This window comes from Papilio polytes, unplaced genomic scaffold, assembly GCF_000836215.1.
Source record: "Papilio polytes unplaced genomic scaffold, Ppol_1.0 DF824047.1, whole genome shotgun sequence".
Taxonomy (NCBI): Eukaryota; Metazoa; Arthropoda; class Insecta; order Lepidoptera; family Papilionidae; genus Papilio; species Papilio polytes.
In genome coordinates, this window is record NW_013525157.1 from 5,610,854 (window position 1) to 5,624,991 (window position 14,138).

Sequence of the window (14,138 nt, forward strand, 5' to 3'; positions counted from 1 at the left end):
CTTGTTTAAGTATATTACTTCCATACGGTTACTCATTTTGTTATTTTTTGTTTTAGGCTGGTGATACTGTTATCTACAACTACGACGAATTGGGCCGTGTCACAAAAATAATAATGCCATCCGGAGAACAAGTTCACATATCGTCTGGTCTAGCTAAAAATTATGGCCTAGCGGTGACTGTTTCTAATCCATCAAGCACGATACCCGTAGGAGTAGCAAAGAAATGTGAATATGTTCTACGTGGCCAGTCTTTCAAACAAATCACCATCAATAATGGTAAACAAGTAACAGAAGGCAGAATTTACACAAATAACACTTTGATTATTGAAACACCATGGTCTGGTAAATTTGAAAGTATCGCCGCAGCTAAACATCCTCTGCTCGAAGCTGCTCTACCCATTGAAGCCGAGATGCTTCATATGTGGTCACACCAAAGTACTACATTCGGAGATGGATTAGTAAACAATATGTACTCCTTGTATTCATTAGTGGGAGATGTCAGAAATCCACAACAGACACTTAATCGTGAAATATGGGTCAATGATTCACGCGTGCTTATAATCGAGTTCGATCAATTCAAAAGTCGCGAGACGTTCTTTAATGCTGATAGAAACCCGCTATTTACGATTGCTTATGACGTGGCTGGGTTGCCGCTGTCTTTCACACCGCATGGAGCAGGTGTACCGTTAAATATTTCATACGATCGTTTCTACAGAATCAATGGTTGGAAGTGGGGTGTAACAGAGGAAACATATAATTATGATCCCCATGGCATGTTGTCAGAAATAACAAGCACACAAGACGGCACTAAATTTATATACTATAACGACGCAAACCTCGTGTCGAAAATTACTTTAGCAAGCCAAAGAAATTTTAAATATTCCTACGATAAGAGTGGTGGGTTGACACACGTTATTCTACCGTCGGGAACGAATCATTCGTTTAGCGTGCAACCATCTATAGGATTCCTAAGAGTAACTTATTCGCCTCCGGGTTCATCCAAGAAATATTTACAACACTACTCCCATACAGGCGAGTTATTACAAACAGTATTTCCAGGAGATGGCGCTCGTGTTATCTATAGATACTTTACAACTAATAAGGTATCAGAAGTTGTTCACGGTGACGGGCAAACACAAATACATTACGCTGAAAACAGTGGACTACCTTCTGAAATACTACACGTTGACAGAGATGTGGACTATAGATGGGAATCTACTTACGCTGGTGGACTTTTAATGGAAGAGAGATTAGATTATGGAGCTAAAACTGGACTTAGTAATGCGAAAATTATTTACGATTACGATAATAATTACAGAATAATATCTGTACAAGGTCGTATTGGCGGACAGACTCTCATACCCTACCACATTGTTTACAATAGCAAAACGGGTGCACCAGAAATATTAGGTCAATTCACAGTATCAAAACAGAAGTGGAACGAGACATCGGTTTATGATGGAATCGCCATGTTTTCACGCGTATTGAATGAACAATTCTTAGAAAAAGAAGTTACAGTAAACATTCATCGTATGGAAGTGTTCCGCATGGAATTCTCCTACGATAAACATGGAAGAATTTCTCAAACTAGAACTCATACAAGAAATGTCGGCGTTAATACTTACACAAATGTTAAGAATTATACTTGGGATTGTGATGGCCAGTTGACCGGGCTAGAGGCTCAAGAACCCTGGGGATTCAGATATGATGACAATGGAAATATGCTATCTTTGACATATAGAGGTAACACTATTCCTATGGAGTACAATGACATGGATCGAATAATTAAATTTGGTGAGGGACAATACCGCTATGACAGTCGAGGCTTGGTTTCGCAAAACGCCAGAGAGGAACGCTTCCAGTATAATTCCAAGGGGTTACTGATTAGAGCAACTAAGCGAGGAAGATTTGATGTTAAATATTATTACGATCATCTAGATAGGTAAGAAAAAATTCGAGCCATTAATTGGAATATACATGAATGTTTTTATTTGTTAACATTAATATTTTCTTTAATAGATTATCGACAAGAAAAGACAACTTTGGGAACGTGACTCAGTTCTTCTACACCAATAAAGAAAAACCTCATGAAGTTAGTCATATTTATTCGCCACGAGAAAACAGATTTATGACCCTTGTTTATGACGACAGAGGGCATCTGATATACACTCAGGTAACCAAATAATAATTTTCATATTTTAACTAATAGTGTTTTAAATGTAAGTGAAATTTGTAACTAATTTGATATTTACAATGTTCCAGGTGGCTCGACACAAATACTACATAGCAACTGACCAATGCGGTACCCCAGTAATGGTATTCAACCAATATGGGGAAGGCATTCGAGAGATTATGAGATCTCCTTATGGCCATATTGTGTATGATTCTAACCCATACTTGTACTTGCCCGTTGACTTCTGTGGAGGACTATTGGACCAAGTGACATCTTTGGTACATATGGCAAATGGAAAAGTGTACGATCCTTTAATTGGTCAATGGATGTCACCTCTCTGGGAGAATCTTATCGAAAGAATACATAATCCAACGCAATTGCATCTGTACAGATTTAATGGCAACGATCCAATAAATGTTCGTCCCCAAACCAAGAAACCAATCGGTAGGTATTAAACAAATCTATTTAGTTTTATCAGATCATAGATTAACAAATACTGATGGTCTCTCTTATTTTTACAGATTATATGTCGTGGCTTGAGTTACTCGGTTACGATACGAAGAGCCTGGCACCGCAACTTTATCCAGATGAACTTCCAGGAGGATCTGTTATGCCCAGTATTCCAAGAGGACGTCCTATATGGGGCGCCGCACCAGTGGACAGTAACCCCGGTTTACCGTCGGCTATGTCGCTACTTCCGAGTGTCTCTATTGAATCCGGTTTCTTATCTCACATGTCCAACAAGAGAATAGCTGACTTTAGAAGCCTGTCCATCCCAGCCATGTCTGCACTCAAAACGGATGCTCTCAAATTGGCACCAAAAAGAATCGGCTCCGACTCCGAGGCACCATTCGGACGTGGAATTCTAGTATCTCGAAATTCAAGAGGCCGCGCCGTCGTCACTACTGTGCCCTCGGCCAATGCCATCTATCGCGACGTGTACACTTCAGTTTTTAACAGATCACATCTCCTGCCTTTCTCGTTCGTTGTCCACGGAGACCAGCAGGACGTGTTCTACTTCGTCAAAGAGGACACTTGGCGCGCTGCCGACGACAAGCAGCAACTGAAACGCATGCAGGGCAAATTAAATGTTACCTTCCATGAAGTAACTGAAGGAGGAAGATCCTACGCTGATGTAAAAATTCATGGGCATACGAGTATCGTGAATCTGCGATATGGTACGAGCGCGGAAAGAGAGAGACAGCGGCTGCTGCACCACGCGCACGCAACTGCAATCAGAAAAGCATGGCACCGCGAGCGCGAGGCGCTGCGCAGCGGGCTGGGTGGCTCGCTTGACTGGTCGGCCGCGGAGCTGGACGAGATCCAGAAGGCGGGCTCGGCGGCGGGCTACGAGGGCGAGTACGTGCACGACGTGGCGCGCTACCCCGAACTAGCCGAGGACCCATACAACATCCGCTTCGTGAAGAAGCGCAGCGACCGCGCGGAGCGACGCCGACGGAAGCGTGAGGACTGCCGCGCGCCCTGGTGGCTCTCCCGGGACGACCTCTGCTAGTGACATGCCGCCATCCATATGCCAAATCGTGTGAATGTAATTAATTGTCGTGATTGATAGATGAAGAATGCTTGAGTGCGTGATAGTAAGATATATTTTGTAAATAGTCTCTATTAATTGTTAATTGTTGATGTATGTATGTACGGTAGACGCGAATCCCTATCGCTATGTAAATATTAAATTTTAATTTGCAGGGAGAGAAAGGACCTTTTGAGAGGACTGATATAAAAATAAATGTAATGTATGTATAAATAAGACGATTTATGTGAATATGAAATTATTTATACTTATTTATCGGTAAAAAGCTTCGATTGTGTCCAATGTTCTTATAAAATTTAGATGAAGACTATTTGAAAGAATAATAAAAAAGCATACTTTTTTAACCAAAACGAAGTGTAGTTTTTGTTATACCTTTATTTGCTGAACTAAACTAAGTATGGGGAATCGTAATTCAATAATTTTATAGGAAAGCTTTGCCCAATTTAAAAACCACTACAGAAAGAAGTTTTTTTCTACAAAATATTCAAATGAAATAACATACATAATACACATTAAGTCGACCTTTCAGTAACTTGAGACTCGGGTGAGTTTAGATTTCAAGAATAGTATGTAGAAGTGACATAGGATCAATTTTAACGAAAGTCTCCACTACTAAAATACATGTATGAAAATATATTGTTTTATCTCTGTTTACTAAGGAGGTAGGAAATGCAAATATTTTGGTAGTGGAAGCTCACTGTTACGTGAAATTTCTCTAAGTTCAACATCTTGTCTTATTGCTATCAATACGCCATTAATGCATCATCATCAATTTGTTATAAGAGTATTAATATTTCATCATATTCAAAATATCTTTTAAACTAATTAATTGTTGGAAAAATGTAAAATGTAAAATGTAAAATTGTTTTATTGTGCTGACAAGGATTTTAAAATATACATCGTTCCACTTTAGACACATAAAATGTCTATTAGCAAATCTGAACGCAATGAAAACTTTAAGGTAAACAAAAAAATACAGTCGAATCGATATCTTTTTTTGGGAAGTAGGTTAAAAATGAAATAAAGTATTGTGTAAAAGTTATTTATTATATTGTTTGAAATGTCAATATCTGAACAACGTATTCAAATTAATTTTTACAATATTACTTTTTACAAAAAAAATCATGTCAACACATTCATATAAATTTTTATGATACACATCTATGCAATAAACACAAGAATGCCTATCACGTCTTAACATAATATTTACATTAAACTATGTTAGAACAAAATTACTTAGTTGACAGATACCGAAAACTTTATACAACCAACTGCTTTTACTGTGTATAAAAATCTCCATTAAAAATATGTATATACAATTTATTATATCTTATAAATTAACATTTACATTCGGATAAAGTTTTGAGTTTATTTCTTTACAAAAACACTACATTGAGCTACAGGTTCGTAAACAAATGAGATCAACATTACGCACGATGGTACTTACATCCCGCATTCTGTGGCTTACATGTACACAGCCATCCCTTGTTTCAAATGAAAGCTTTAGGGCCTGTCCCACCACTGGATGATAGAGGCTCAGATAGCTTAAAATGACGTCACTTTAAAAAGGTAACAAAACCCGGCATTTCTATCACATATTTTACACATTGGATTGTCATTAGGCAATTTACAAGAATTTGGTAGGACTGACTCCTAGAATATTGTCATCATAACTCCGGTAAAAATTGTAAGGGCCTGTCCCACTAAATTGTAAATTGATAATCCAACATGTAAAATATGTGATGGAAATATCGGACTTTATTCCCTTATCTGAGTGACGTCATTTTTAAGCTATCTGAGACTCTATCAGCCTGTCGTGGGACCGGCCTTTAATCCCATATTATACCAGAAAAACTAATTAGTTGCTGTCCATAAACAATTTTATTTAAACATATAATGTATATTTTTCCGATATAAATATGAAATAATGTAGTGGCTGCCATCTACATATTTTGACGTTTGTGTTTACAACATTAGGCATTCATTTGAAATGGAATATAGTCAACATAACGACAATCTTGCGAACAGATAAAAAACAGAATGTATTTAAAAACAATTAGGTGCGATTTAATGTAGGTTGGATTAAAATTGAAAATTGAAACAAAACAACGAGGATTCAATATCGCATCTTAATAACTCATAACAAAATAGATATTTACTATTCGGATTTCCAATGCCTTGTATAATTCAAAACAGGTATACGTACTACAAATGCTTCGGTATTATTTAAGCAAGCCCAGTATATCTTAAAATTACACGATCTACTTATAATCGTAATTTTAATTACCGAGTTTTATTTCCGAATATAATATTGCTTTTATTTATTGACCGTCTCAGTAAACACCCACCTTGCATGCTTTCCACTAGTCGTAAATGTATAAAAAACGAACACCTTTTGTTATAAATTGCATTATTTAATTATTACTAGGAGTCCATGAAAATAGGAAACAGACAGATTTCATAAGAATGTTAGTATCAGGCGATAACGCACTAATAAATAATAGATTAGATCATGCAATAACGAATTAAATGGAAAAATATTCCCATTATTAGTGCAAAAACATTTCTATCATGAACACATAAGAATCCACATACTTTGAACTGCAGGCGTTATTTACATACATATTTTACATATTTATATGAAATCAAAGATTTCCAGAATATATACAATTAACCATGCCAGTCAAATTTTATAATACATCTAACTACCAACAACAAGGTTTTACGGCCGTAATATAACCGTGGGTTTGTACACCCAAAACATAAACAATTAAACATGTTGTCTCTCTTATTCTCACTGGAAAATAAAAGAACAGTAATGTTTTGTATAAATGTTCCCGCAGTGTCAACCCATCTTAATATAGTAGTGGTTTATTTCTTAATAAAAGCTAGTCGCCTTAACCCACTTGTACGCCTACATTTTTATGATACATTTAAAAATCAAAACTAAACCAGGATCTGTATTATTTTGAGAATATCGGAATATCAGAAAATCAGAACATCAGAATATCAGAAGAACAGTGACATCATAAGAGCCAACGATAATAAAAGATAGTTAGGACTCGTCTAATATTTAATTTATTATTTCATTTATTATCTATGTCAACGAAAATATTATTGCCGAAATTGCTCACGACCAAATAAATAAAAAAAGACGTTAATCGATTTAGTTTTGAATAACATGTAGACAGACATACAATGACTCAATATAGAAATACTCAAAATTGAAGAAAATCGAAAACAAGTACTCTCGTATCAAAATTATGACGCTTATACAATACACTTGTCCTTCGCTTACGCTGCCTATGTTATATATTTCTTCTCTGTCGCGTAACGTTATTTGCGGAACCATGACGTAACCTTGAAATTTCAAACAGTGGAGATTGTAAAGCCTATCTATTCACTAGTACCACATGAATACTTAACGAATACTAAACTATTATTGTACACTTTCCTACATTCCAAGTCTTGTGCGAATATTAAAGTTTCAAACATTCTTATAATGCCAAATTATATGTACAAGATAACATCGCAACATATCTAATATGGCACCTGTGTATAAATTAATTGTATTTATATTATCGTCCTAGTTTATATCTACTATTAGTAAATTTGCATGTATTTATATATTCGTTGTTACTTCATAAAGTAATATTTTTCGAAAAATATTCCGACCAGAGTTATCTTTAAGAGCCTTATCTTAGAACAACCAAGAGTTTGTGGGGATAGTGAATGGCGCAAAATAATTGACTTAATAATATTTTGGTTTACGTGGGTTAAGGAACTTCTAAAGGATTTTTACAGTATACAACTTCGAAATCATTATACAATTAAGTTATTTATAATATTCATCAGTTCAGTACATTTTATTATTAAATTGATTTATTGATTCCTTTAACTTTGTTGTCATTCGTGAACTATCGGTATAAATAAATATTAACAAACTTACACAAGCAAAACATACATTTCATTCAACAACACTTTTCCCTAATATCAATTGCTATAATATATTTATATCGAATTGCTCCTTTTCACTAACCATAGATATTTTATATGTAATGACTAAATATTAGACCTTTTAAAAAGTAATACATCAAAAATTAAATTATTACCTTCGAGGATAACAAAAATTACGACACTGATTGATTAGACTTGTATTAAAATTAATTAAAACATCTCTTGTTAGTGAAAACGTCAAAATATCATTTGAATTTACAATAAGTACATTATATAAAGTATTTCAACCATTCCTGCATGAATAGGCAGCACTACGATATTAAATAGATAATACTGATTATACATAAAAGCACCCAAATTATTTTCAATTTGTTTTTACAGTCATATATTAATTTACCTATTATAGATTTACATTAAAACCACGAAGAGATTAGGATCCGTAGGACTACAATAACAAGGCAATCATGAACATTTAATAATTAGTGATATGGAGATAAATAACTACATAAATAATACAAGATGACATGAATAACATAAAACTCAAGTATATTGCGACACTCCCTTTTCCCCCACCCCGCATGCGCTAGAATTTTTACAGAGAGCAATGAAGCTTTAATAATTTCATAATTCATGCAAATGTATCACTTTTACTACACTATAAATTGTTCAGACATCATCGGACTTTAGTATTTTCTGACAAAAAAATATAGTTATATTTTTATAAGTTCAAAAATAATTAAAAACAAAACATTCATTACCATATTTCTAATATCATCGTGCAAGGAGTTTGAGAAACGATTTATTTAAGTACCATATCTTACAAGCCGTCTAATTTAATAAAAACAACACTAATATTTACAATTAAAAAACGAGTCGTAACAAGAAATAAAATTTCTATTCACTATACTCATGGGTATTAACTATTCACACTTTTGTCATGGTACAATTACGCTCAACGTCCGAGTTGCCATACAAAAATATTTACAACAGATTTTTAATTTCAAATTCGGGCTAATCCAAATCAAATAAGTCATTTTAAAAACCTAATTTAAGCTCCTAGGAAACAAAGTCCAACATTTTGATTTTATTTTTAACACATTCAGTGCTAATATAATTTTTGTACACAAACTTTTAATGAGTATTGATGGCATTCAAAGTGTTGAAATTTGAAGTTGTCTGAAATTCATGGACAAAAAGTTTTGAGAACTGCTGGGTTTGATTCATAGAAGTCGGAATTTGAAATTAAAAGCTATACCTTTGTCTATGAGCAATGGTTATCTCTAAGAAGAGAATATTTGACCAAGAGCCTTTAGAGTACAGCTTGAATTTTACTATGATTCGTTGATTCCAACGGTGCCTGCACCTCATTTGTCGAATAACACGTGTTATGTGACTTAAAGCAAATGCCCAAATAATGAGCTTACCCTACATTTGTGACCGTTGTTAAAAAAACACATGATTGTGTAGATTATAAAAAAACCGGTAAGTAATCACGGAATACATGAAATTAAAATCTGTATAATTTGAATCTACAATTATTTATATTAAAATATATTTAAAAGGGCAACTAATGGTAACATAGTTTGACATATAGTGTAAAACAGACACGGTGTATATGCAAGTGTAAGAATCCATAGTGTTAGCATGTCCTAGTTTTTTAACGTTAAATTACATAAGATATACTATACTACCGCTTTATATTTATATTAAAGATAAGAGTGAAATAAAATATGGTGAATATTAAAACGGAGTTATGATGTAATCTGCATAGAACACCCAAGAAAAAACGAAAGTACAAAAAATTGGTAATAGGATTTTTACATTTCATAAGTTGATGCCATTTTACAGACAATAATACCTATAGCAGCGAGATAGTCAAAAAAATAAGAATACCGGAGAAGTAATTTTAGCACCTATTGTCAAAGACATAGATATCACTTTGGATTCTTACATTTAAAGTATCTTGAGTTTACATTTACCTGATTTTTATCATATTGTCTTGTCATATTCTGTTCACAGTTCACTTCACATTCATATACGCTCACCAACACAATTGTTTATTTTGTTCTAGTATATTTTAAAATAATTTAACTAATATCTGCACATATTTACACTTTATTCTAAATCGGCAGTGAGCTTGTATTATCTACTATGAACTGTCAGGATTTGATTTCCGTCTCACTTGATGCGGGTTCAAAGCTTGTGTCTGCGTTTGCGTTATGTACTGTGCAGTACCTGGAAAAAACAAATTAAAAATGAGCGTCATATTATAACTGACAACCTCTTTGTTAAAGTACAGTCGTGGAAATCCGAGGTGTTCTATTTTCAGGAATATTACCTTGATTCTTGAAACAAGACAAACTTCGCTTCTCACAAATAACAAAAAAAGTAGCAGAGAGTTGCGCAAACGACGGATAATATTAAAAAGCAAAAGGGAATATGCATATATACATACACTTTTAAACGTTGTAAAATTATAACTGGCTATCGACCAAAATAGCATTGCGTTTTAGAACCTAGAGAGGGATTTTTAAGTACTTACTAAATCATGTTATATTATTTTATATGTTTGTGCTAGTAATCAAGTATACAAAACATTTTTTTCGCCCAATTTAGCGTCATTTGCACATTGCCTATTAGCCAAGTTCACCTGGCCGACTTATTTTCGAACAGGCACATTTAAAAGCAACTGATTGGTAATTGTTCTACGTCATCGTCTCAATGCATAAATAACATTCAAGCGACTATAGATTTTAGGACATAACACCGTCAGATTCCCCGACTGTACGTAAGGTTGTTGCGAATGTCTATGGGCAGAGGTCGCTTCGCCATTTTGGCGGATTCAGTGACTGCATGCTCGTTTTCCACCATAGGATATAAAAAGGTAACTTACCTTGTGAAGGTTGCGTCGGCCTGGTAGCTGTGAGGGGCGGTGGCGGGGGCGGCTGCGCGGCGCTGGGGGCGGGCGAGGGGGCGGGGGCGGGGGCGGGGCGCGCCAGCCGCGTGCCGCGCGCGCTCCGCACCACCTGCACCGAGCCGCCCCGCACCGCGCCCTTCACGCCACCAGCTGACATTAATTGAGCTAAAACAGTAGAATAAACACTCACATACATCCCAATGGGTTAAGCTATACAGGGTGATTCCTAACGGACAGATCTACTATTTTACGGAATAAGATGATCTCTACATCAATCCTTTAAGCGCAAAGTATGTTGCCCGATTTTCAGTTTTTAAGTTATTTTCATTTCTATATTTTAAAATAAATTTATTTTAATAACTTTAAAACTGAAAATCCTCTAACTCCGTAAAGCCGTTGGTTCCGTTCGTTAAGAATCACCCTGTATAAAATTTTTAGCACTATATTCAAAATAATAAGTAATGTACATGTAGCATGCGTTGATAATTTATAAAGACAACTCATACATGAAATAGGAAATAAACATTAAAAACCCTTAAAAATCTTTAACAGCCACTGTTCAGTTCTTAAATTGATTATAAATGAAAGGTGTAAAAACTCACCTATAGGTAAAGAGAGTACGGAGGGTTGGTTGGTGAGTACGACGGAAGTGGTGGGCGGCACCGACACGAGCAGGCCGCTGGGTGCGCCCGACACGTTCAGAGACAGAGAGATGGGCGCCGGTAGGCCCGGGATTTGAACCTGAACGTTCTGCAACCCTTGGATACCTTGCAAACCTTGCAGCGACGTTAAACTCAAACCCTGCAAGAAATATATCAAATCCATATCTCTGATTATCGGAACAGTTGAATAAAGCCAGCAAAAACGAATCACAAAATAAGAAACACACATTTGACGTTTTAGATGCGTTTGTTTTTTGTTTTTTTGTATAATTTTGAATAGATTTCGAACGTACCGATTTTTTATTTGATTTATTATTTTAGCAAACGTTTGCGATTTTCCCGTGTTTTTGTGCACATATGTTTAATCGATAGATTTGTAATAATATCGCAAATAAACATAGCGAACGAACAGACCTGACATTCAAACATGCTAAGCGCTTAAAAACGACAGAATAAGAAAGATACACATAGTTACAAAAACAAAAAAAAAAGAAGTAACAGAAAAGCATTTGCAACAATTTACATTACTAAGGTGATTTGACATTCAACAATCATTTACTCCATGCTTGTACGATGCCATGTCTATTTACGAGATTATTAGAAGATCTAGTAAGACCGCCCTAACCGAATCAGCCAATTATGCATCTACGCGTCCCATTAATTAGTCAAAACAAAAACTCAAAACAAAAAACGTTAAAATCGTAGTCATTTGAATTGTTAAGAGACTACGAAGTTGATAATAAAGCTACCTGTAAATGGCATACAGGTTGCGCTTGTGTCGCGGGCGTGGGGTCGGGGCCCATTAGCCTCTCTAACAACGCACTCTCACTACTCGACACGTTCGTGGACTCACTGTCACACGTGTACCCACTCATAACCTGCAAAAGTTTCAAAACATATACCATCGACAATACCACAAACGACGATATTTATCTGTCTATGGTAAGTAACATTTTGTAAACTTGAAACTCATATTAGGAATCTAGGTTTATAAATATGATGAAATAGAGTCTAATTTAATTAATATTAGGAAATAAATATTGATTTAGGTATTAACATTTTTTTAACATTCGCTGCCCCGCCTTGTAGTAATTTCCTTGTCTGTATTTTATTCATTTAGTATGTTTTATGAATTTTAAAAATTCAATTAAGATTGTAAGACGTAGCGATCAAAACCGAATTTTACATTTATATCATGTTACTACGACGAAACAATAATTTCGGTTTGGTGTATAGATAATTATCACGTTTTGCTTTTTGATATAGTATGGTAGATATTTGAAATAATTTATGAATGAACAATTTTTTAATGGGTATGGCTGGTTTTTTTCAGAGGCTCAAGGTCACAGACACGCAGTTCCCGACGCAAAATTCCAAGTAGGGATAATCTTTGAAAACGTTATAAACATATGCGATAAACTTTCGCATTCACAATATTTGGAATTCAACATTCTTTTTCAATTATTTAAATCTTTACGCACAACAATTAATATACAAATATTCAAACTATGTCGATAAAAAAACATTTTTATGTAATTACTAATATTACAAATGTGAAATTTGGATGGATGTACAGATGGATGTTTGTGACATATTTCCAGAAGAACTAAAAAATCTCGCTGAAATAATATCATAGTAGAACATAGCCTGGAACACAAGAACACGTAGGCTATATATTCAGTTTTATTTAATTCCGCATAGACAGAACCGCAGACGACAACTAGTCGTTATACAGTCTTATTATTGCATCCAACACTAAACAAAATACTGGATAGTAATTACCTGTTGAGTATACGTAGGTAAGGAGTGCGATGCGGTGGTTGTTGCGATGAGCCGAGCGCCAGATATAGACACAGTTCTGCCGAGCAGCTTGTGGGCGTCGATAGCGCCGTCTGTGGGCGCGGCTTGCGTCAAATGCGCACTTTGCGCCATTTGTGAGGTTTGCGCCATTTGTGAGCTTTGCACCATTTGCGCGCTTTGCGCCACGTGCGCGCCTTGCGTAGCGTGCGTCATAGCCGCCGGAGCACTATTCAGTAAGTTGAGTATCGTTGCATTACTGTTAGCTGTGCTCACCACCGCCTTTGCTGCGTTTTGACTTGCAGCTGAAATTTTACAAATAAAAAGTTCTCATCTATGAGTAGCCCCGGCAGTAGAGAAGGTAAGGAGTAAAAGTAAGCATGGTATGGGCATGTTGTGAGGAGGGATGAATCGCATGTTACAAGAACGTTAGTTATGAGTGTGGTAGACCAGTAGAGGTAGATCTAGAAAGAGATGGATGGATTGTGTGAAGGGTGACATGATCAAATAAGGAGTGATGACTGAGATGACGTATGATAGTTATGTGGAGGACAAAAAACTATTGCGCCGACCGGGAGTAGGATAAGGAGGAACATAAAAGAAAAGTTCTTATCTATTTTATATATTTAAAAATGGATATTATTGTAGTAGGTCGAACCTTGTTGGAACTGCTGAGCTGAATTCATTAGACTAGTGACAAGTGCGCTGATGGCGGGGTTCGTTGTTCGCGGCTTGCTTACAGTCGCCTTCTGTTGTGTTGTCGATGTGTTCGTGTACTGAATATTCTGCACCTGGAAATATAGAAAGCGATGATTAAGTTTACAATAACATGCCGATATAACTTTATGTGTAAATTATACTCACCTGTGATGTGCCGGCAGAAGACATGAGCGGATGTTGTATATGTATGATGGCGGACTGCATCTTCTGAGGGTTTAGAGGTTGCGGCGGGTTGGTCAACTGTTGCGCCAGTAGCTGGTTTGTTGACGCTTGCGACGAGTGGATGTCTAGCACCTTCGATTTTTTAATGCACACATTATTAAATAGTAGCTTTCGCCCGCGAAACCGACCGCGTGGAAT

General features: G+C 35.8%; 2 protein-coding genes across 5 annotated transcripts in view; one reads left to right on the forward strand and one right to left on the reverse strand.

The window, feature by feature from the left end:
* Positions 1–4,069, forward strand: part of LOC106100425 (teneurin-3) — a 51,310-nt gene extending 47,241 nt beyond the window's left edge. For all 4 annotated transcript variants that reach the window (XM_013279269.1, XM_013279268.1, XM_013279267.1 and 1 more), the window contains 4 exons: positions 57–1,942; positions 2,020–2,173; positions 2,263–2,617; positions 2,695–4,069. In XM_013279269.1, coding sequence (XP_013134723.1) covers positions 57–1,942; positions 2,020–2,173; positions 2,263–2,617; positions 2,695–3,686 — 3,387 coding nt within the window. In that variant the 3' untranslated portion in view covers positions 3,687–4,069. The remainder of the gene's footprint in view (positions 1–56; positions 1,943–2,019; positions 2,174–2,262; positions 2,618–2,694) is intronic.
* Positions 4,070–4,807: 738 nt separating this feature from the next.
* The window catches only part of LOC106100369 (transcription factor SPT20 homolog), a 16,167-nt gene continuing 6,836 nt past the window's right edge, over positions 4,808–14,138 (reverse strand). Inside the window, exons 12-18 of the mRNA XM_013279197.1 lie at positions 13,923–14,072; positions 13,717–13,849; positions 13,044–13,363; positions 12,011–12,139; positions 11,202–11,400; positions 10,576–10,764; positions 4,808–9,917 (exon numbers count right to left, since the gene is read on the reverse strand). Of these exons, the coding sequence (XP_013134651.1) occupies positions 9,832–9,917; positions 10,576–10,764; positions 11,202–11,400; positions 12,011–12,139; positions 13,044–13,363; positions 13,717–13,849; positions 13,923–14,072 (1,206 nt within the window). The 3' untranslated portion in view covers positions 4,808–9,831. The remainder of the gene's footprint in view (positions 9,918–10,575; positions 10,765–11,201; positions 11,401–12,010; positions 12,140–13,043; positions 13,364–13,716; positions 13,850–13,922; positions 14,073–14,138) is intronic.